At 50.3% G+C, this 20,794-nt stretch overlaps 1 protein-coding gene across 3 annotated transcripts in view; it reads left to right on the top strand.

Annotated features, from left to right (window-relative positions):
• CACNA1C (calcium channel, voltage-dependent, L type, alpha 1C subunit) overlaps positions 1-20,794 on the top strand; it is a 775,650-nt gene that overhangs the window by 507,474 nt on the left and 247,382 nt on the right. For all 3 annotated transcript variants that reach the window (XM_011967155.1, XM_011967154.1, XM_011967153.1), the window contains exons 4-5: positions 8,817-8,956; positions 17,764-17,903. In XM_011967155.1, coding sequence (XP_011822545.1) covers positions 8,817-8,956; positions 17,764-17,903 — 280 coding nt within the window. The remainder of the gene's footprint in view (positions 1-8,816; positions 8,957-17,763; positions 17,904-20,794) is intronic.

The raw sequence follows: 20,794 nt of genomic DNA on the forward strand, positions 1-20,794 counted from the left end.
CTCCGTATCCCAAGGAGTTTGGGATGGGTGTCCTGGTTTTTCTCCCTCACCTCCGTATCCCAAGGAGTTTGGGATGGGTGTCCTGGTTTTTCTCCTGGCCTCTTACATTCTCCAACTCACTGATGTCCTGAGAGGGCAATGCGGCAGGTGGTGAAAAGTGCAGTTCTCGGGAAGTATTTGTGGCGTGCCGGATGAATACATGGGAGAAGAATGAAGTAGTGAGACCTAAGGGGTTGTGCTTCCTTCGTCTCTCAGATAGAGAATAGGCAGGAACTGCATGGACAGGTCAGGCTGATTAGTATTCAAGTTCTGAAACAACCTGAGATACAACGTGCTGCTTGAAGTATTATTATTGTTTTGATTGTCTTCTGCACCTTGTACTGAGATGGAATTGCATAACTGGGCTTCTCATCAATTCTGTTTGGTGGAGAATTCTTGCTGGCTTCCATAAGTACATTTACATAAATCGAGGTGGGCACACACAGGCTGTCTTGGTGGGCACACACAGGCTGTCTTGGTGGGCACACACAGGCTGTCTAGGTGGGCACACACAGGCTGTCTTGGTATGAGTTCTCACTCCTGGGTCTGTCGCCTAGTGGATGTGGCCACACAGTGTTCAGCACAGGTGGGCGGGCATCCCCCAGCTCTACGGTGCACATGGGAATAGACACTTCAGTCTCTCCAGACTGCCCTGGTCCCAAGAGATCTACCCTGGCATGGCTTCTGCTCATGAGGAGTCTGTGTTCCTCTAAAGTACAAATATGAATAATCTCATTAATGAAGGGTATTTTATTATAAAGTCTATTTGTATTCATGGTGATCCTCCAAACAACGAGGAGAGGAAGTGAAGAAGAGGAGCTCTTTATTCTGTCCCATGTCCTAAAATCTCACTGTGCCTTGGGCAAAAATGCACAGACCAGGGCCTGGCGGTCTCCCTCGCCATAGCATCTTGGAGGGACTTTGGAAGTTATCTACCACTTTGGAAGTGGTATTCAAAGTACCAAGAAAAATGAAAAAAAACACTGATCCTTCTTCTCAAATCTTATGCAGAACTCGGCACATAAAGCCAATAAAAGTCTTCCAGACCGGGTCAGTAATAGATAGCTGCTGCTTTTTGTGTGTATTCTCTGTCCACACTCTGTCATATTGACTCCCTGGACCCTCTTCAACTGTGTTAGAACCCTTGGACACTCAGCATGTGGGTTTATGGCATTGCTCTGGTTCAAGAGGGGATGGGGAGTCGAAGCCTCCTTGCTTAGCCTTCCCCTTGCCTGTACCTGTCCCGAAGCCCTCTGTGGGGGCCTAGAGCTCTTTGCAGCACTGTAATTTTCTTAAGTCCTTTTGCACATGAGAAAATAGACCCGAGAAGTAGAGTGATTGTCCAAGGACGTGCAGCCAGTTGGCGCCAGAATCAAAATTATTACCATCATTCAAAGACTTCTCATCAGTAAAGACTCATCATTATTATTCTCATTCTTGAGCCTTTGTCCTCAAAAGCTTATAATGTAGTTGAAAAGAGTGGTAATGTATACATGAGAAGATAAATGGAAAACTAGGGTAGCCAGTACACATCAGTGTCTAATTAGCTCTAGAAGTGTTTAGAAGCCGTCATGATTCCTGGAACTGGGGCGCTCTCTCCACTGACCTCTTCTAAATATTTCAGACATGAGTGTGACCATGGACCCCCAGTTGCCAGTAGGAGATCTAGGAAGAGAAGGAAGAAAGGGAAAAGAAGATGGAAATAGGAAGCAATAAAGGAAAAATAGAATTGAAGAGAAAGTGATAGAAAGGAAAAAGACAGGAGCTATCTGTGGGCAAGGCCATCAGCCTGCCTCAAGGCTGGCAGGGATCCACTCACTGTCAGAGGAGCAGGGTCCTCCAGGAGTGTCGGGGAACCCCTTCCAGCCTGTGTTGGACCATTGTTGCACTGCTGTGAAGAACTACCTGAGGCTGGGTAATGTATAAGAAAAGAGGCTTAATTGGCTCATGATTCTGTGGGCTGTACAGGAAGCATGGTGCCATCTGCTTCTGGGGAGGCCTCAGGAAGCTTTCCATCATGGCAGAAGGCAAAGGGGGAGCAGGCACATCACATGGTGAGAACAGAGCAAGAGAGAGAATGGAGCAGGGAGCTGCCACACATTTTTAAATGCTCAGATCTTACAGGAATGCAGAGAGCTCACTTATCACCAAGGGGATGGGCTAAGCCATTCATGAGGGATCCATCCCCATCACCCAAACACCTCCAACCCTAGGGATTACAGTTGAACATGAGATCTGGGTGAGGTTATGTTCAAACGATATTCTGCTCTTGCCCTTTCCCAAATCTCATGTCCTCATGTTGCAAAATACAATCATCCCTTCTCAATGGTCCCCCCAAAGTCTTAAGTCATTCAGCATTAACTCGTAAGTCCAAAGACTCATCTGAAGTAGCAGGGCTGGAGAGCCCGGCAGGAGCAAGATGGAAGGCAAATCCCTTCCACCTATGGGCCTGTAAAATCAAAAGCAAGTTAGTTACTTAGAAAATACAATGGGAATATAGGCATTGGGTCAATTTTCCTGTTCCAAAAGAGAGAAATTGATCAAAAGAAGGGGTCACAGTCCCCAGGCAAGTTCAAAACCCAGTAGGCAGTCATTAAAGAGCCAGAATGATCTGCTTTGACTCCATGTCCCACATCCAGGGCACACTGTTGTGAGGGGTGGGCTCCCAAGGTCTTGGGTACAGCCCATTTGCAGCTTTGAATGTCTAGGTGCTTCCATGCTGTTGGTCTGGGATTCATTCTCTCTTCTGCAGTTGTTCCCACCTCCTCTACACTATCCAACCTTAACACTGAACAGTAGGAATGGGAGTCTTCATCTGTCCCACTTGGCCTCCAAAGTCTCCCAGTTCCCAAGATCACCAAAAGGGCCAGTTTGCATGCTGAATATTGCCTTCTCAATGAACTCTGTGACCACCCAGGATTCAGGAAGGCACACAGGCCTCTGGCTTCAGAGTTCAGGCATGAGGAGGGCCACAGAATTGCGTATTCCTGGAACCAGAGGCGCTTGGGGCATCCATGAGAACAGTCTTTGACCAACTTTTTATTTTCTTCACTCCATTCATACTCGCCCTTAGATGTTTCTATGACAGCACGACATATGTTTTGAAGGAATTAACCAAGCTGTTTTGCTTGTTTATGGTTTTGGTTGTTTTTTTTTTTTTAAAGTAATTCTAGAAGGGCAGTCATGCCTCTAAGGTGAGACTGAATAACACTGCTTGTTGCAACATTTAGTCAGCACACGCACACACGCAGTACACACATGCCTCACGGTGACCGTGTCCCAGACTTTTCAACAATAGGCAGCTGTCCTTCTCTGGGTTCTTGTTCAGACCCCTTCTTACTGGCTCCCTGGGCCCTTTCAGTTCTATCTCAGACCCTTAAACAGTCAGCCATGAGGATTGTGAAACCAGCCATGTCTCTGGGGATAAGTGGGACCAGTGAACTCTGTTTCTCCAGTACCCCGGCAGGTGAGACAGGATGAACAGACCTTTGGCTTGAAGGTCAGAAAGTCTGGTTTCTTGTCCTCTGCATGTTTCTCCCGGGCTTCAATATCTTGTCAGTATCCTAGTTTTTCAGGTGAGGAGTTTAATTAGATAACCTTTAACTTTCTTTCTCTCCCAGACTTCATGATTTTAAGAGAGGTCCTGTAACTTCTGCTGGAGATAAATTCGCATAATGTGAAGGGGATTTCTTGGGGATGAGGTGTCTGATGGGATGCACGTCCTGATTGGCGTTTGTAGTGGCTGTTCCGTACTGATTTGGAGCCCAGCGTCTGCCCTTATCTCTTTAGTCTGCACACTCTCCTCTTTCAGCCCTCCCCTGAAAGATGAACTCTGCTCTGGGCCCCACCTCTGTGGGTCTGATCACCAGTATCTCCAATTCAGCACGTTCGTAACTGATGTCTCTACCTTCCCCCAAAACCCCTCTTCCTCTTCTTGAAGTCCCCTGCTGCAGTGAGAGGCATCACCATCCACACAGTCACCCAAATTAGAAACCTCAGGGAGGGGGCATTGCACATCTCTGCACTGCCTCTTCCCTCAACCCCTACGTGCAACCAGAAAACAAAGCACATGCTTTCTCCTCTCAAATCCACCTACGTCTCCCCAATCCCACTGCCTCTACCATGGCTCCAGCCTCCATGATCTCCGCATGGGTCGCTCTCCCCTACCCTTAACCCCATCACTCATTCTCCAGCCAGTGCCAGATTGCAGGGCATATCTCCCCAGGTCATTCCCATTCTCCTCAGAATGGAATCCAAGCATCCAGGCATAGCCACAAAGTTCCTGGTCATCTTGCTCCTGCTGGGCCCTCCAGCCCTGCTACTTCAACACCCTCACTCCAGCCAAATCAAATGTTTGCATCGCAGAGCTGTGTCCATACTTCCCATCTTCGTAGTTCACTCTCCACCTGTAATGCCTGACCCCCTCTACATTCCCTACCCGCTACCCCCAGCCCCTAAGCTTCTTCACCTGGACAACTCTTCATCCTCAGAGATTCAGCTTGAAGATTCTTTCTTTGGGAAGTCCATCCATAGCCAGCTGTGCTTGCCTCCCGAATGCCATGTACTAATTGTATTGGAATCGTCTGTCCATTTGCCCTGCATTGTACCAGTACATCCTTGAGGTTTGTTTCTGAGACTTTTTTTCTCAAGTCTCCAGCAGGTCCCTCTGGGTCTCCCCATGTTCTATGCTAGGATGCAGGAAAAATATTACATGGCATGGATCAAGGAATAGGCTTTATTGGGAAAATTTGCCAAGGCCAAAGGTCAACAAGAGAAGTCACATCCCCCAACCCTTCCATCTCAAAAAGAGATATGCCAGGTCCAGGATGCTGCTGGTCCTGCAGTAAGCCTGTACCCCAGTGGAGGACCCTCGCCACACCCCCCAAACCATGGCTCTCTCTTTTTATAGGGCAATTAAGTAAGAGAAAGCAGCCTGTCAATGAGGGAATAAGCAGACTGCTTAGTGCCAGGTGGTCTGGACTAGGGGTGCCAGCTGTTTACAGGAGTTGTCTGGGAATGCCAGTTTCCCAGCACATAGGGCCCTCAGAGCCTTCAGGATATTGCTGCCCTCTCTGACAGGGGGAGGAGGGACTCTGTGCTTGAGTGCTACCTCTTCTGGAGAGCTCATTATCTAGACAACCCAGAGGGAGATACAGGGTCACTTTTTGACAGTGCAACTAGTTGTGCCACACTGATCATGAATGACTGAGGGGACAGATGGGTGGATGGACGGGTGAGTGAGTGGGTGGATGGTGAGTGAGTGGATGAGTAGATGGATGATAGGATAGATGAATGAGTGAGTGGGTGAATGGATGAATGGGTAGATGGATAGATGGATGGATAAATGTATAGGTAGGTGGATGGATAAATGGATGGATGGATGGATGGATGGATGGATGGATGGATGGATGGATGGATGGATGAATGGATAGATGGATGGATGGATGGATGGATGGATGGATGGATGGATGGATGGATGGATGGATGAATGGATGGGTAGGTGGGTGGATAGATGGATAGTTGAATAAATGTATAGATGGATGGATGGATGGATGGATATATGTGGGTGGGTAGATGGACGGATGAATGGGTAGGTGGGTGGATAGATGGATAGTTGGATAAATGGATAGGTGGGTGGATGGATGGACGGATGGATGGACAGATGGGTGTATGGATGGTAGGTGGGTGTATATATGTATGTACGTGTGGGTGAGTGGGTGGATGGATGAGTGGGTGGTTGGATGAGTGGGCGGTTGGATGGATAGAAGAATGGGTGGGTCGGTGGGTGGATGGGTGGACTGATGGATGGGTGCTTCCGTGGGTGGGTGGATGGATGGATGGATGGGTGGGTGGATGTACAGATGGGTGTATGGATAGTAGGTGGGTGTATATATGTATGTATGTGTGGGTGGGTGGGTGGATGGATGAGTGGGTGGTTGGATGGATAGAAGAATGGGTGGGTGGGTGGATGGGTGGACTGACAGATGGATGGGTGCATCAGTGGTTGGATGGATGGATGGATGGATGGATGGATGGATGGATGGATGGATGGATGAATGGATGAATGAACACACAGGTGGGTGAATGGGTGAATGAATGGATGAGTGGGTCAGTGCATAGGTGGGTGAATGGATGGATGGATGAATGGGTGGGTGGCTGGCTGGATAGGTGGTGAGTTGGTGGGTAGGTGGATGGATGAATGGGTGGGTGAGTGGATGGAAAGATGAATGGAAGGGTGAGTGGGTGGATGGATGGATTGATGGGTGGATGGACAGGTGGATGAATAGATGGATGAATGGATGAGTAGTGAGTGGGTGGGTGGGTGAATGGATGAATGGATGGGTGAGTGCGTGGAAAGATGGATGAATGGATGGATGAATGGGTGGGTGGGTGGATGGATGGAATAAAAGAGTGAAAACAACAAGCACATATGAAAGCACCTGACACCTAATGGATACCCAACTTCCGTTTGTTTCCCTTTCCTTTTCCTTCTTTCTCATCTCAGCTTCAACTTTCTGGGAATACGGAAAGCAGTGACCCTGTCATCTAGTGGCAGACATGAAAGCTCTGAACCATCACGGGTTGGGGATGAGGAGATGGGCTGAGTGGCTGTGTGACAGCTCCTCTATTCCTATTCCCACAGACATCCTCAGGTTCCCCTGTGCTGGGTTGTCCCATGTTTTCTCCTTCAACATGGCCCTGATGTACATTTTAACCCAACACCACCTGACTTGAAAAGATTGGAGCTTCCCACACACTGATTTGTTCCTGGGTCACAACCCCAAGGGAGCCGCCTCCCTAAATGCATTTTATGGCACAAAAATGGGCAGGAAGGGAAGGACGAATCTGCCTCTGAGATGCTGATTAAGTCTGACCCCCGCACTCTCTTCCCACTGCCTCTGCGTGATCTGGGCTTTCATCAGCATGTGAGCTGGTGGTTCTTCCGGGTACCTCAGAAACACCTGGAAATTGTCTACAGTGCATATTTCCAGGCTTCACAGCCAGGAGATCTGTTTCAGTAGATCTGGACAGGGCCCAGAATTCTACAGTTTTTAATTTGCATCCTCAAACTGCTTCACAGTGAAGCTGGCACTCCCTGCATGCCCAGGGGATTGTGATGGAGTGAATGGGAGCCCAGGTACCCGAAGGCTCCCTACAGAGCTTTCCATCCAGCTCCCGATGGCCCTGCCTTGGAGGACCCTGCCCAGCTGGCCAGGCAGGAGGAAGTGGGCCTTTGTGGGTAACACTCCCCCTTCAGAATGTGGGTGAGCCTGGAGCACCCCCTCCCCACTGCTCCCACATGCATACACCAGAGCTCCCTCTGACTAGCAGAGGAGGGGAAAATGGGTCCAGGGGTTCTGAGCCCAGTGCCCACTTGGGGCTACGGACAGGCCTGCCCCACTCTGGAGGGCCTGTGCCCAAATGCAATATGGATGGGTGTTTCATGGCTCCAGTGAAGGATGGCTGAGGCTTCTGCAGAGGCAAGCAGTGGAGCATGAAGGCATCCAGGCAGCCTTTGCCTGGTGGGGGCCATTAAGGCTCTGCACTTGGGATGGGGGTGTGGGAGAAAGCAATTAGTGGCGAGGGAAGAGCATGAATCAGCACAGAGTCGGCTCGCTCTAATTGAGCCAACAAGTTTGTCCTGTTCGCTCTGGGCTCCCAGGGGTGGGAGCTGCATCCTTAAATGCAAAGCCCTTCTTCAAGGTGTCAGGGGAGGAAGAAGACTGTCTCCTACCCCTCAAGGGAAGAGAGGGGCTCCTTCCATTCTCCACCCCCACCCAGTGCCTGCCTCCATCCTCAAAACGCTGATTTTCTCTGCTGAAATGTTTGATGTCTTTGGACAGAAGGTTTTATTTTCTTAAGAAAGAGATTTCACATTTCTGGATCGGTGTACGTGAGCAGGTGGCCTCTGTCCGGGCTGCTCTTGTTTTTGTTTTTGTTTTTTTGAGACAGAGTCTCGCTCTGTCGCCCAGGCTGGAGTGCAGTGGCCGGATCTCAGTCACTGCAAGCTCCGCCTCCCGGGTTCACACCATTCTCCTGCCTCAGCCTCCCGAGTAGCTGGGACCACAGGCGCCGCCACCTCGCCTGGCTAGTTTTTTGTATTTTTTAGTAGAGACGGGGTTTCACTGTGTTAGCCAGGATGGTCCCGATCTCCTGACCTCGTGATCCGCCCGTCTCGGCCTCCCAAAATGCTGGGATTACAGGCTTGAGCCACCGCGCCCGGCCCGGGCTGCTCTTAAGGGATCTTCACCGTCTCCATTTCTTTGTGGCTGCATTTTCACTCCGTCATTTGGAGGAACTCAGCTAGTACCCTCCCCAAGACCGAGTCTGCTGTCTTCAGGGCTCGTGCCTGCAGAATTGTAGCACGATTTTCCAGGAGCTCTGCTTTATCCCCTTCTCTTTTTGCCCTGACATTGTTTCCCTTTAGATGCAGACATTGTGACTTCTCTTCTGGGAGGGCACAATAAAATGTCAACTGATTAACTCAATAAAATGTTTCAAAAAAATAGGAATTTTTTCCACTAGTCTAATATTTACGTTTTAATGGGGGAACTTTGATGAAAAAAAAAAAAAGAAAATCCCGTAATCCCCAGTAGCTTGGTGCTGTCATGGTAGGAGCTGTGGAGTTGCTAATTTGGCCTGACTGTCCCCACTTGGTCCCACTACAGTGGGGGCAGCATTGTCTTCCATCTACTTGTGAGATCTGCTGGTTCCAAACTTTCCAAATCCCCAAACTAATGACTTATCTTTCTCTCTTTTCTATTTTTGTTTCCTAGGAACGAGTGGAATATCTCTTTCTCATAATTTTTACGGTGGAAGCATTTTTAAAAGTCATCGCCTATGGACTCCTCTTTCACCCCAATGCCTACCTCCGCAACGGCTGGAATCTGCTCGATTTTATCATTGTGGTCGTGGGGTAAGTATCACTGCCTGTCTCTTTCCCTTTCTCTTACCAGTGTTGCGGGACTTTTCCTTAGGTTAGCTGGAGACAGGGTCCTTGTCATACAGCCACAAAAATTTAGGCTCGCAGATGATTTAGCGAGTGAGAAAAATGAGATTTATTTTGCTAAAGGAACAGAAAGGGAAAGAGAGACGCTCAGCAAAGTGAGAGTGTGCACTTCCTGCCCATGGGCTTCCCGCCTCACAGGCTGAATCCAAGGTTTTACCCAGGAAAAGGAGGGGTCAGGTCTCCCTGCTGCAAACGGTGGCGTGAATGTCTGTGGTTCCACCCCAGTGTGCACTCCTCCCAGTGTGCAGGCTGGCTGGAGTTTCTCTGGGGACCGCTTGCCATTTGGCTGTCTCACCAGTACATCCCTCTTCTTCCTTCTGTAGTATCTCTTTTCAATTTGGTCCTAACTGTGCTGGCCTTCAGGCAAAAGAAAGGATCCATGAAAATCACTTTGAATTCAGACTTCCCCAGAGGGACAGGATGTTCCCAAGAACACCCCTGTCTACCACTCCCACACAGGCACACACCCCTCTCTACCACTCCCACACCCCTCTCTACCACTCCCACACCCCTCTCTACCACTCCCACACCCCTCTCTACCACTCCCACACAGGCACGCACACACACCCCTGTCTGCCACTCCCACACAGGCGTGCTCACACACACCCTGCCACTCCCACTCAGGCATGCACACACACGGTTGGACCTGAGTGCTCCTAATGGAACCCATGCTGCTCGGTGCCGCTAAGGATATCCTCTTGCTTAAGGACTTCGTGTCATCTCAGACCACATCTGGTCCCGCAGTTCCTCTGCCAGTTTCCCTGCTGTATCACTGAGCACATTTGGGACAGCTCGTCCATGAGCATGCAGTCTGCAGGTGTGGGGTGAGGGTGGGGCGCATGTGGGCTGTGCCTGTGCTCTGGCCTCGTACAGAGGCCACATCCCCATTCTCACTCTGCAGGGGGCCTGGTTCTGTGGCCCCAGGGAACCAGACTGCTCAAGACAGGTAGATGAGAAGGAAACAGGGAACTATGAAAGACAAAGATGACAGGTAACCAAACCCCAATCAAATGCAGCTTCCCCCCAGACACCCTGCTCCACGGTAGCATAAGAGTCCGTCTAGGCTTTCAAAACAGCAATGCAAAGAATCTGAAATAAAATGTAGACGTGATCTCCTTATAAATAAGTTAGTAACCCCACAAAAAGATTCTCCATAAACAATTTGTACCTAACAGGCCTACATACACTGGTGAAGTGTAGGTTATTAAAACGCAGGTGATGAAGTTCCATCGACACATCCGTCTTGTAATAGGAGGGAGCCCATTGCAGCAGATTTTACCTTGAGAAGAAGCCGGCTCCTTTGGGCTAGTCCCTTGTTACTCTGAGCCCAGTGAGTGCTCAAGTGGCCGTCACCTTGGACTCTCCCTCCCTTGAAGTCCTGGCAGTCTGCAGAGTCAAGGCCAGAATGTCAGGAACTCTTTATCCCAGAGGCCTATTTTTGGAGGATCCTTTTGTGCCATCCCGGAGGAGACACAGCCATTGTGGATGTCTCCAGAGCACCCGCCGTTCACCATCTTGTGAGAGTGCCGGGTCTTTACTGCAGGAAATAACGCAGGAGGACGTCAAGATCATTTGCGAGTTAGTTCCTCGTCTCTGGCCATCTGGATGGCTCACGAGGTTGCTTGGAACCACGTTAGGGTTTTTTGTTGTTGTTGTTGCGTTATTTTGCCTGGCCAATGAATGATGCACTTTGGCCATATGAACCTCACAAATATTTGGGTGATACAAGGGGCACTAAGGTTATTAGTGTCATTAGCCAGGTCTAGCTCTGGCTCACAGCACTCGGGGTGTGCATGCAGCTATAGGAGAGATTTTACGGCTTCTGCTCATGCCAGAATAAACAAAGAGCGGCTAAACGCATGCCTTGAATAACTCAGTAAACCATAGCAAAAGTCCTTAAGGTGGGTTGTTCCAAATGCCCCTAAATCCTTTTCAGAATTCGGCATCTTTCTCAAGGCCTCAGTCTCCTGGGAGCCTTTTGCACATGCATAGAAAGAGCCTTGGGAATGAGAGCAGCTGCTTCTGGGACCAGTGGAGGGATGAGGGTGACTTGCAGGGACGAATTTTGTTTAGGCAAAATTTTGGAATTCTGGAGTGAGTTGGAGTTGATTATATGTGCTTTGCCCCATATGTGATCTTAATTAAATCATGAGTCGGAGAAGCAGAGACAAGAAATGCAGGGTGAGTAGGCACCAAACAGGAGCCCTGGGAGGGAGGGGCCCTGCCTGGGTTGACAGGGAGGCAGTACAGTGGTGCATCTCTGGCCCGTGCTTCATGCCTCACCTGCAGCCTGTCTGGACCTGGCTTCATCCCTTAGACTCCTCCCCACAACCACAGGGGGCCAGGCTTTTCTGTGAGGTCAGCCCAGATTCCAGTCACATCTCCCTGGGGTCTAGGCCATGAGGCTGATGAAGAGAGGGAGGCATCCAGTTGTGTGCTCCTGTTTCTTTTTTTTTTTTTTCTTTTTGAGACAGAGTCTCGCTCTGTCGCCCAGGCTGGAGTACAGTGGCGGGATCTCAGCTTACTGCAAGCTCCGCCTCCCGGGTTCACGCCATTCTCCTGCCTCAGCCTCCCGAGTAGCTGGGACTACAGGCACCCGCCACCTCGCCTGGCTAGTTTTTTGTATTTTTTAGTAGAGATGGGGTTTCACCGTGTTAGCCAGGATGGTCTCCATCTCCTGACCTCGTGATCCGCCCACCTCAGCCTCCTAAAGTGCTGGGATTACAGGCTTGAGCCACCGTGCCCGGCCGTGTGCTCCTGTTTCTAAGCCACAGAGGTTATGACACCAGCAGTGGCCCAGCTTGTGGTTGCACTTGCACTGGGACGTATTTGGAACCTAGTCTCTCTTCTCCTAAGGACTCTTCGTCCTGTCTAACTCAGCCCATCCTTGTAACGATCCGCCATCGCTGGAGGGTGCAGCTTACCACCTCTCTTCAGCTCGCCTCCTTTTTCTGCTTCCTTTGCAATGTTAAGTAGTAATATTGGGTAGCCCTTTGCTTCCCTGGGTCTCTTGGAAAATATCTGCTCTCCTTGGCCCCTGCTCTGTAGCTGTAGGGAAAGGTTTCTCCTGGCCTCCCACACAGCTGGGGGAGCCTAACTTGCCCTGGAGAAAGGTGGGCCTGCCTGCCTACTGCCTGAGTGCCAGGCTGAGAGCCTCGTCTCTGCATTGCTCTTCTGGTGGCACATGACACGGGGCATTTCTTTCCTTCCTAAAGCAGAGGCCTCTTGGTGGTGGGACTGCTGAATAAACACGGAGGGACTGTGGTGGCCTCAGATTCACCTCCCCCTACCCAGGGACCGTGGAGTCCTCCGTGGATCTCCTGCTCAGGAGGTTCCATGCCGGCCAGTGAGGCTTTGTTGCCTCCCTAGCAGGGCGGTGGCCCTGCCTTTCCCATTATCTGGGCCTCACGATCATTCTACAGCCTCACAATCCTTTTCTTCTAACAGCCCCACTGCCTGGCTACAGATTTGCCAAACACACCTCCCAGAGCGATCCTTCAGCCAGGCGTCCACGTCAGAGCCCAGCCCTTAGGGACCAGTGGGCACCAAGCCGTGGTTTTGCCTTCGGAACGTCTCATTGAGAAGAAATACACCAGCCACTCCTCCATCCATGTTTGAGTTTTCTACCCTTTCAAAATTAAAAGCAGATACGTAATAAAGAGTCTCAACTTGAGGCAGGAGTTAAGGGCAAGTTGTCTAATCTCCACTCCCTTCGCTGAATCCTATTTTGTGAACATCTTTCACTCCGATAAGCATATTGCTTTCTTGCAGGAAATACTGGGAACAAAATCGGGTTTGCATTTGGGATGTTGTTTGACAAATTTGCAGACGGGTCTTCGTCTCCTCCGGTCTCAGTGATCTGGGCTTCAGTGGAAAGAACATCTCCCTTGTAGAGAAAGAAGCCCACTGCCCGATCCTGGCAACTTCTGCCTGGGATTCAAGGCCTCACCAGCTAACATAGGAAGCTGTCCAATCGCCAGGCTGAGAGACACTGCAGATACGGCCTGGACAGGGTTCTCAAACTTCGTTCGGCTGCAGAGCCCGCTGTTGAGAGTCTCGTTCAGAGGTCCAATACACAGACCAGATAGAAGGGACATCCTCTGGACCGGAGGAGCCAGTACCCCAGTCACTCAGCCAGTCAGTGCCTGGGGGCCTCCATGGAGCGTTTCTAGGCCGATCCCCTCATGGCTCAGCCCTGCCTGGCCCTGAACTTCTGCTAATGCATCTGACTAATCCCCCAGCTGCAGTTTCCCATTTCTAGATCCAGTTACCTGGGGCATAAGTCACTTAAGAGCTCAAGCCTGTTGCTCCTGAGTGAAAGTTGCCCTGGCTCATAGTTCAGACCCGATATGGAGACCCACTCCTAATACCTGGGTGCCCTCCTTGATCCCAGGCCCCACTACTGAAGAAACACGACCCAGCGTGTAGTGCACTCTGCTGCCAATGAATCCATTGCATCCTCTCTGGGTATAAAGCACAGAAATCGCCCTGCACGCCCTTTCCCCTATTTTTCTCGGTTGCCATGAAAAGCCCAAAATTCTTGAGTCGTCCCTCATCGCCCGGACTCCTGTTCCCATGTGGCTCTGTGCATCCTCTGATCTAACCCCTCCTTTCTCACTCCCCCGCGGCGGAAACCTTCCCACTGTGCCCTCCCATCCCCATAGTCTCTCGCCTGTTCGGGGTCAGTCAACTTTTCTGTAAGAGCCAGATGCTGGTTTTCATCTTTGCAAGCCAAGTCTCTGTTCCAGCTACTCCACCCTGCCCAGCAGCAGGACAAGAGCGGTATCTCCATGAGTGGGTGTCACTGAATTCCAACAAAACTTTGCAAAACAGGTGGCCCAGTTCTCAGTTTCCTTTCTGGTCACTTCCAGATTCTCCCAGGAGGGTACAGCTTTCTCTGCTGTCTCTCAGCAGGCGGCCACTTCCTCTCCCAGAAGCCTCCTTCCACTGCACCAGGTTGCCAGGTCTAAGGGGGCCCTGCCAGCTCCTGATTTCTGCTCCACTGCACCCCCCGTCCCTTTTGACATTTGTGTCATCAGATCCTCTATGCCTTACTTCTGTTTACTGCAACCTTCTGCAGACCTTTGAGTCACCCCTCCTTGTGCCTTTAGGACATGGGCTCTTGGCTCACTCTGCTTCACTCCAACACTCACTTCTTCTCTGCCTTCCCTGCAGTAGCTTCTTGGTTCCTGGATATCTGCCTTCTGGGGAGCCTGTCTCAGTAGGCTCACTCCCCTGGTTATAGCCAATATCCCTGTCACCACTGATAACACCTCCCTCATCATCCCAGATCTAACATCCTACTGTCTAACCAGCACCACCGTCTTTCCCGTCCCCTCCCTCTCTCACCCTGACTCCCACGATCCCTTCGTCCCACCGCACTCTTCATCCCTGCCACCATGTCCACCCTCCTTCCAGCCAGCACAGATGCCATGTGCCACTGCTGCACTCACTCAAGGCTTGCATTTATGCTCAACATTCTTAGTCTTCTGTCTGTTTATCTTGCACACCTGGAAAAATACCAACCCTAATCAAGTCCGACCAGAGATCTGCTTGGTACCTGGAAAGGGTCAAGAAATCTGCAAAGTTGAGCAGAGTCTCACTTTACACTCATGACCTCCGACCTCGAGGAGGCCCTTGGTGACACCTGAGGGCCCTCCTGCTTTATCCCCACCCCATTCACCCTTCTGCTTTCTGAGAGAATTCTTTCAGCACCCTTGCCTCTCTCTTCACACTTCCCATCTCCTTCCTCTTTCACATTTTCAGCTGATGGCCTCGTTCCCCAGTTCCCTGAGAAAGATGCAGTCAGAAGGGGACTTTCATATATTCCCACAGCCACGCGTCTGTGCTGACAATGTGCCGCCTTACTGAACCATGGCACACAGCCCTGCCCCTGCACAGGTGGGCACCCTTCGTGTGCACCCATCCCCTTCTTGCCAATGAAGGAGCTCCGTCCTACCAGCAGCGGTTCTCTCTCACTTCTATCTCATCACATTTTCTGCCTCTGTTAGATGATTCCCATCACATAGAAAAATGCTGTCATATCTCCCATTCAGAAACAAAACCCTCTTGACTCCACTTCCACTTCTATAACCCCCTTTTTTTCTCTACTCATTTAGAGCAAAATTTCTGAAAAGACTTGTCTCTGCGGTAGCCACATGTGGCCATTCAGCACTTGGAATGTGGCTAATCTGAATTGCAATAATAATAACCATAAGTATAAAATAGACAGCATATTTCAAAGATTTAGTTACAAAACAAGGAATGACAAATGTCTCCCGAATAATTTTTTATATTTATTACATGTTGAGATGGTAATATTTTGGCTATGTTGGGTGAAATAAAATCTATGATCACTGTTAATTTCGCCTGTTTTTACTTTTTTAATGTGGCTCCTAGCAAAGGTAAATTACACATGCAGCTCACACCTCTGGCTTGCCTCATGTTTCTGTTGGCTAGGGCTGTCTATCCTCACGGTGTCCCACACCTCCCATGCTGTCTTGAACCTATGTCTGCTAGGTGTTTGTCCACGTCGCTCCACCAACACAGATGCCTTCAAGGTCTGGATGGTCTTGATGTTGGTAAACCCGGTGGTCAGTGTCCAGCCGTGTCTCTGAAGCATGTGACAGCACCGCCTGTTCACTGACCACTCGCTTCGTGGGGCGCTGTTCTCTCCATGTCCCTGCTCTGCAAGCCATCCCTCGTCAGTCTCTCTTGTTGCTTTCTCCTCTCTTGACCCCTCAGTGTGGGAGCACTGCAGGGTTGGGTCCTTTCACATCCTCACCTTCTGCGCTGGCCTCCTAGGTAGTCACATATGATTTGACTTTAAATATGAACTATGCAACTACTGCGCTTTTTTCTCCAGCTTGGACCTCCCCACTGACCTCCAGACACAGTAGAACCAACTCAAGACATGCATTCGATGTCCAAGCAACAACTAAAGCTTCAAGAAGTTCTTGGCAGAACCCATGATGTCCATTCAACCATATCTCATCATTCCTGTTGCTCACGCCCAAACTGTTGGAATCTTCTCTGATTCCCCTCTCTTTCTCACACCTCACATCTAGTCCATCAGCCAGTCCCACCAGCTTTATCTTAAGGTAAATCTGGTATCCAACTTTTTCTCACTACCTCCAACACCACCGCTCGTTCTGAGCCACCAGCGTCTCGTGCCTGGGTGACTGCAGCAGCTGGTCTCTGGCCTCACCCCCAACAGGAGAGTCTCCCACAACAGCAGAATGATTCTTTTAGACCTGTAGTTAGGTCATGTCACTCTCCTGCTCAAACTCCCCCAGTGGCTTCTGTCTCAGAGAGGATACCAGCACCTGGTGGGATTCCCTATTTCCTCTCTGACTTCCTCTCCCACAGTTCTCCGCTTTCCCTGCCCTGCTCCAGCCACACTGGTCGCTGCTGTTCCTCTAAAACACCCTGCTCCTCCCTTGGGCCCCTGGCTCACCTGCTTCCTCTGCCTGGAACAGTCTCCAGATAGTGAAGTGGGTGCCACCCTCACTTCCCATAGGCCTCTGCTCAAGTGTCACCTGCAGGGAGTTCTTTGTGCAGACCTCTCAGGTGGGAAGGGAGGCGGCCCTCACCCTCTCTCTGCAGAGCCCCTCGCTGCCCCTCCTGCTCAGCACTCAGCACTCTAAGCTGCAGTGTCTGTTTACTGATTGCGCAGTTTATTGTCTGTCTCCCTGCTAGAATGTAAGTTCCATGAGGGGAAGGACTTTGTCCGTTTTACTGTAGCCCCAGTATCTAGAACAGTGCCCGACACGTCCCAGGTGTTCTTGTTTATTGGAGGAGTGAATATGCCAGCTCAGACCTACAGTGGCAGGGCCGAAAGCCCTGCATCTCAGTTACATGCACGTGTGGTTTTGCCCCACTTGAGACCTTCTTGTTTAACCACTGAACCATTCATTCATTTGTGCAGCGCCCGCCTCCTGAGCAGCCACCGAGGCCAGCACAAAGCAGATTTCCATGGGCCAGGAACAAGTCAAAGAGAGGGGGTCTCTAGAAGGAAGGAGGTGGGGAAATAGAGCACGTGGTTGCTGGCACTCCTGGGAGGGGTGCTGGGATACCATGGAGAGGGCGGAGGGCTCCTCAAGGAGATGAGGACTGACGACAGACGTCACCTGCTTCCCACTTTTGCCCAGCGCCTGTCCAGCTCATGCCTTTATGATGGCAGAGGGCCTGCCCCTCAGCTCGCTCAGGCCTCCCTGGGCCATGGTGGCACCCTGGGCATGGCCACCACCCACACTGATGTCAGCTTACAACCACCCACAGACTCCACGCACGCCCACAGCACCCACTCCTGGGCTGGAGACCCCTGCGCAATTTTGCCCAACCCAGTCCTCGGCGGGGCGCGGTGGCTCAAGCCTGTAATCCCAGCACTTTGGGAGGCCGAGGCGGGCGGATCACGAGGTCAGGAGATCGAGACCATCCTGGAGAACACGGTGAAACCCCATCTCTACTAAAAAATACAAAAAACTAGCCGGGCGAGGTGGCGGGCGCCTGTAGTCCCAGCTACTCGGGAGGCTGAGGCAGGAGAATGGCGGGAACCCGGGAGGCGGAGCTTGCAGTGAGCTGAGATCTGGCCACTGCACTCCAGCCTGGGCGACAGAGCGGACTCCGTTTCAAAAACAAAACAAAACAAAACAAAAAAAAAACAAACAAAAACCCAGTCCTGACAGAGTCCTTCTCTCTTTCCTCTCTTCTAGGCTTTTTAGTGCAATTTTAGAACAAGCAACCAAAGCAGACGGGGCGAACGCTCTCGGAGGGAAAGGGGCCGGATTTGACGTGAAAGCGCTGAGGGCCTTCCGCGTGCTGCGGCCCCTGCGGCTGGTGTCCGGAGTCCCAAGTAAGTGAAGCCTGTTCTTGTGTACAGTGTTATCTCCTCGCCACCTTCTGCTGTCCCTTGCTGAATTGCCAAGAACACTCTGCAAAGGGACCTGCTTTCATATAAAGGGAGGGGTTTTTGTTTTTGTTTTTGTTTTAAAATGAGTTCCTTTGAGCTGAAGAACCTAACTCTGATGTAAGTACCTTAAAACACACTGTGGTCCCAGCTCCTGGAAACTCCTGGAGACGGTTCACAGCAGTCACTCAGCCACATGAATACTACACGAAGGAAGTAATCCCATGGCCATCTGAGCCACCCCGGAGGCCCTGGGATGGGGATTTAAATACAGTTTGCAGCAGAAGAGCCAGGTGGCTAATCCCCGAGGCTCCAGAGCACTTCAGCCAATGAGATTATCTCTACTTTCTGTATTTTTCCGAAGAACAATCAGGAAAGCATCAGTGGATGTTCTGAAAGTTCCGTTTTGACCTTTCTCCCAGCCCTCTCCTCCCGTCCTGTCAAATAGGGCAGTCCAGGCCTCAGGAGCCCCACTGGGGACACCACACCTGTCATTGTGAGAAGTGATTTTACCCAAAGAGAGGAGGGTATTCAGCTCTCTGAATCAGGGGAAGGGTTTGGAGAGGCATTGTCTATCCGGATGTCAGTCACTTGGACGACACCTCTTCTGCCACTCCTGCAGAAGCCTGGCCCATTATGGATGCACCCCAGGTACTGAACACAGTGGCTTCAGGCGCCCTGGGGAGGTGCCAGCAAACCCCAGCCCAAGGTGCTCCTGGGGGCTCAGTCCACTTTAGGAGAACTCCTCCTACTCTTTCCTCTTCAGTTTGTGGTGTCTGAGAACAATTCTGGACTCATTTGTTTAAATTTTACTTTCAGTTCAGTTCCAGTAGATTCGGTCCATAACTCAAGACATAGGAGACCTCTCAGACTAGGCTAGGACCAGATGAGCTTGGAGATGGGGTGAGGGACAGGAAGACAGATGACCTCCAGATGCACAGCCTCTCCTACCCATGCCATGCACTGAGCACTTGGTTCCCAGTGTGCTGCTGGTTGGTATCTCATGGAGTCATGAAACCGTGGAAATGTGAGGGGCTTTATATTAACCAGTTATTCATGCACAGAACAGTGAAAAGATCTTCCTGTGACTTTAATTAACTAGCAGTAGAGCCAAAACTAGAATCAGGTCTCCTGATTTCTAGACCAGCTCTTTTTCCTACCACACTGCACTGCCTCTTTTAAAGAATTAAGTGGTATATATCTCTTGATTGTCTTGGAATTTTTTTTTTTTTTAAGATGGAGTCACGTTCTGTCGCCCAGGCTGGAGTGCAGTGGCACGATCTCGGCTCACTGTAACCTCCACCTCCCAGGTTCAAGCGATTCTCCTGCCTCAGCCTCCCGAGTACCTGGTACTACAGGTGCATGCCACCATGCTCAGCTAATTTTTTTTTTTTTTTTTTTTTGTATTTTTAGTAGAGACGGGATTTCACCATGTTAGCTAGGATGGTTTCGATCTCCTGATCTCATGATCCGCCTGCCTCAGCCTCCCAAAGTGCTGGAATTACAGGCGTGAGCCACTGTGCCTGGCCGATTGTCTTGGAGTTTTACACATATATCCTGTCTCTTAAACTACACCATAAGCCCCTTGAAACCAAGAACTGTGCCTTCTATTGCCTCTGATTCCCACACAATACCTAGTTCAGTCTCTAAATAAGCAAAGGGAACCTACTAAATAAGCAAAAGCAAGGGTTTGTTTTCTTTGCAGTGGGACTCCCTGGGCAAAGCTTGTGGCCTGTCTTAAGCTCAAAAGGCACACAGAGCTGAGCACACAAGCACAATTAAAGCCGACTTTCTCTACTCAGCCTTGACTGTTTGGGAGTACTTAGGAATAGAAACTGCATATATCATGGCCAGGACTCACTTCTTTTTGAAGCCTAAATTATTTGGGTTTTCCTTGTCAATCAACCATAACTCAATAGCCCAAATCAGGAAGTAGGAAGGGAAGATGACAGTGACTTTGAACATGACTTTAAGGAGCTGATAATGGTACTGCCAGTGTGTCAGTGATAGGAACTAGGAGTTAATTCCAAATGCCAGCCAACCAAGCAAAATGGACACAGTGACCCTTGGCCTGTTATCTATGTACTTATTAGGGGCCTACAATTCTTATTAGGGATATTAGGGCATATCATAAAGAACAAGCATGGTTCCTTCACTAGATAAATTTGACAGTCTAATAAAAGAGTATATCAGTCAACTTTTGCTGTAGGAATAAACAGTCCCAAACTCTCCACGGCTTACAACCAGCAACTTTTACACCTGGCTCCTGGCACCTGAGGATGGTGGTCAGCTGCAGCTCTACTGCCCGCAGCTGGACTCTGGGCTTGACCTCATTCTGCGTGCCCTTCAATTCCAGAGCCCAGGTCAAAGGAGCCCTCACCTTCGGTGTTAGGCCTTGTAGTTGTCATGGCTGAGAGCAGATGCTCACAAAATGGGGCCTAGAGCCAACCGCACCAGCAACTTAAGGCTTATGCTTAAATGTGGCTTCTGTCCTAGCTGTTCACATTCCACTGGCCAAAGCAAGTCCCATGGCCACCCTCAGAGATAACGGGGCCAAGAAGTGTGCTGAACCTTCAGAGAAGCATGGGTGAACGATTGAGAACACATAGCAGCCTACCACAAAGAGACCGAGGAGATGATTGTTATCAACAGCAGTAGCTACAATAATTGCTCTAGTCCAGAGATGCTTAATTAGAGATGAATATGGTTGAGAGCCTCTCATGCTACAGTGCATTAAAAGGAAGAATTAGATTAGATTGGGTCACTTGGGTTCCACTACAGAGGAAACTTCCCGAGGACGGAGCCCTGTCTCCATCTGTACTTAAGCAAGGTAGATG

The sequence above is a fragment of the Mandrillus leucophaeus genome, unplaced genomic scaffold (genome assembly GCF_000951045.1).
Source record: "Mandrillus leucophaeus isolate KB7577 unplaced genomic scaffold, Mleu.le_1.0 Scaffold79, whole genome shotgun sequence".
NCBI lineage: Eukaryota > Metazoa > Chordata > Mammalia > Primates > Cercopithecidae > Mandrillus > Mandrillus leucophaeus.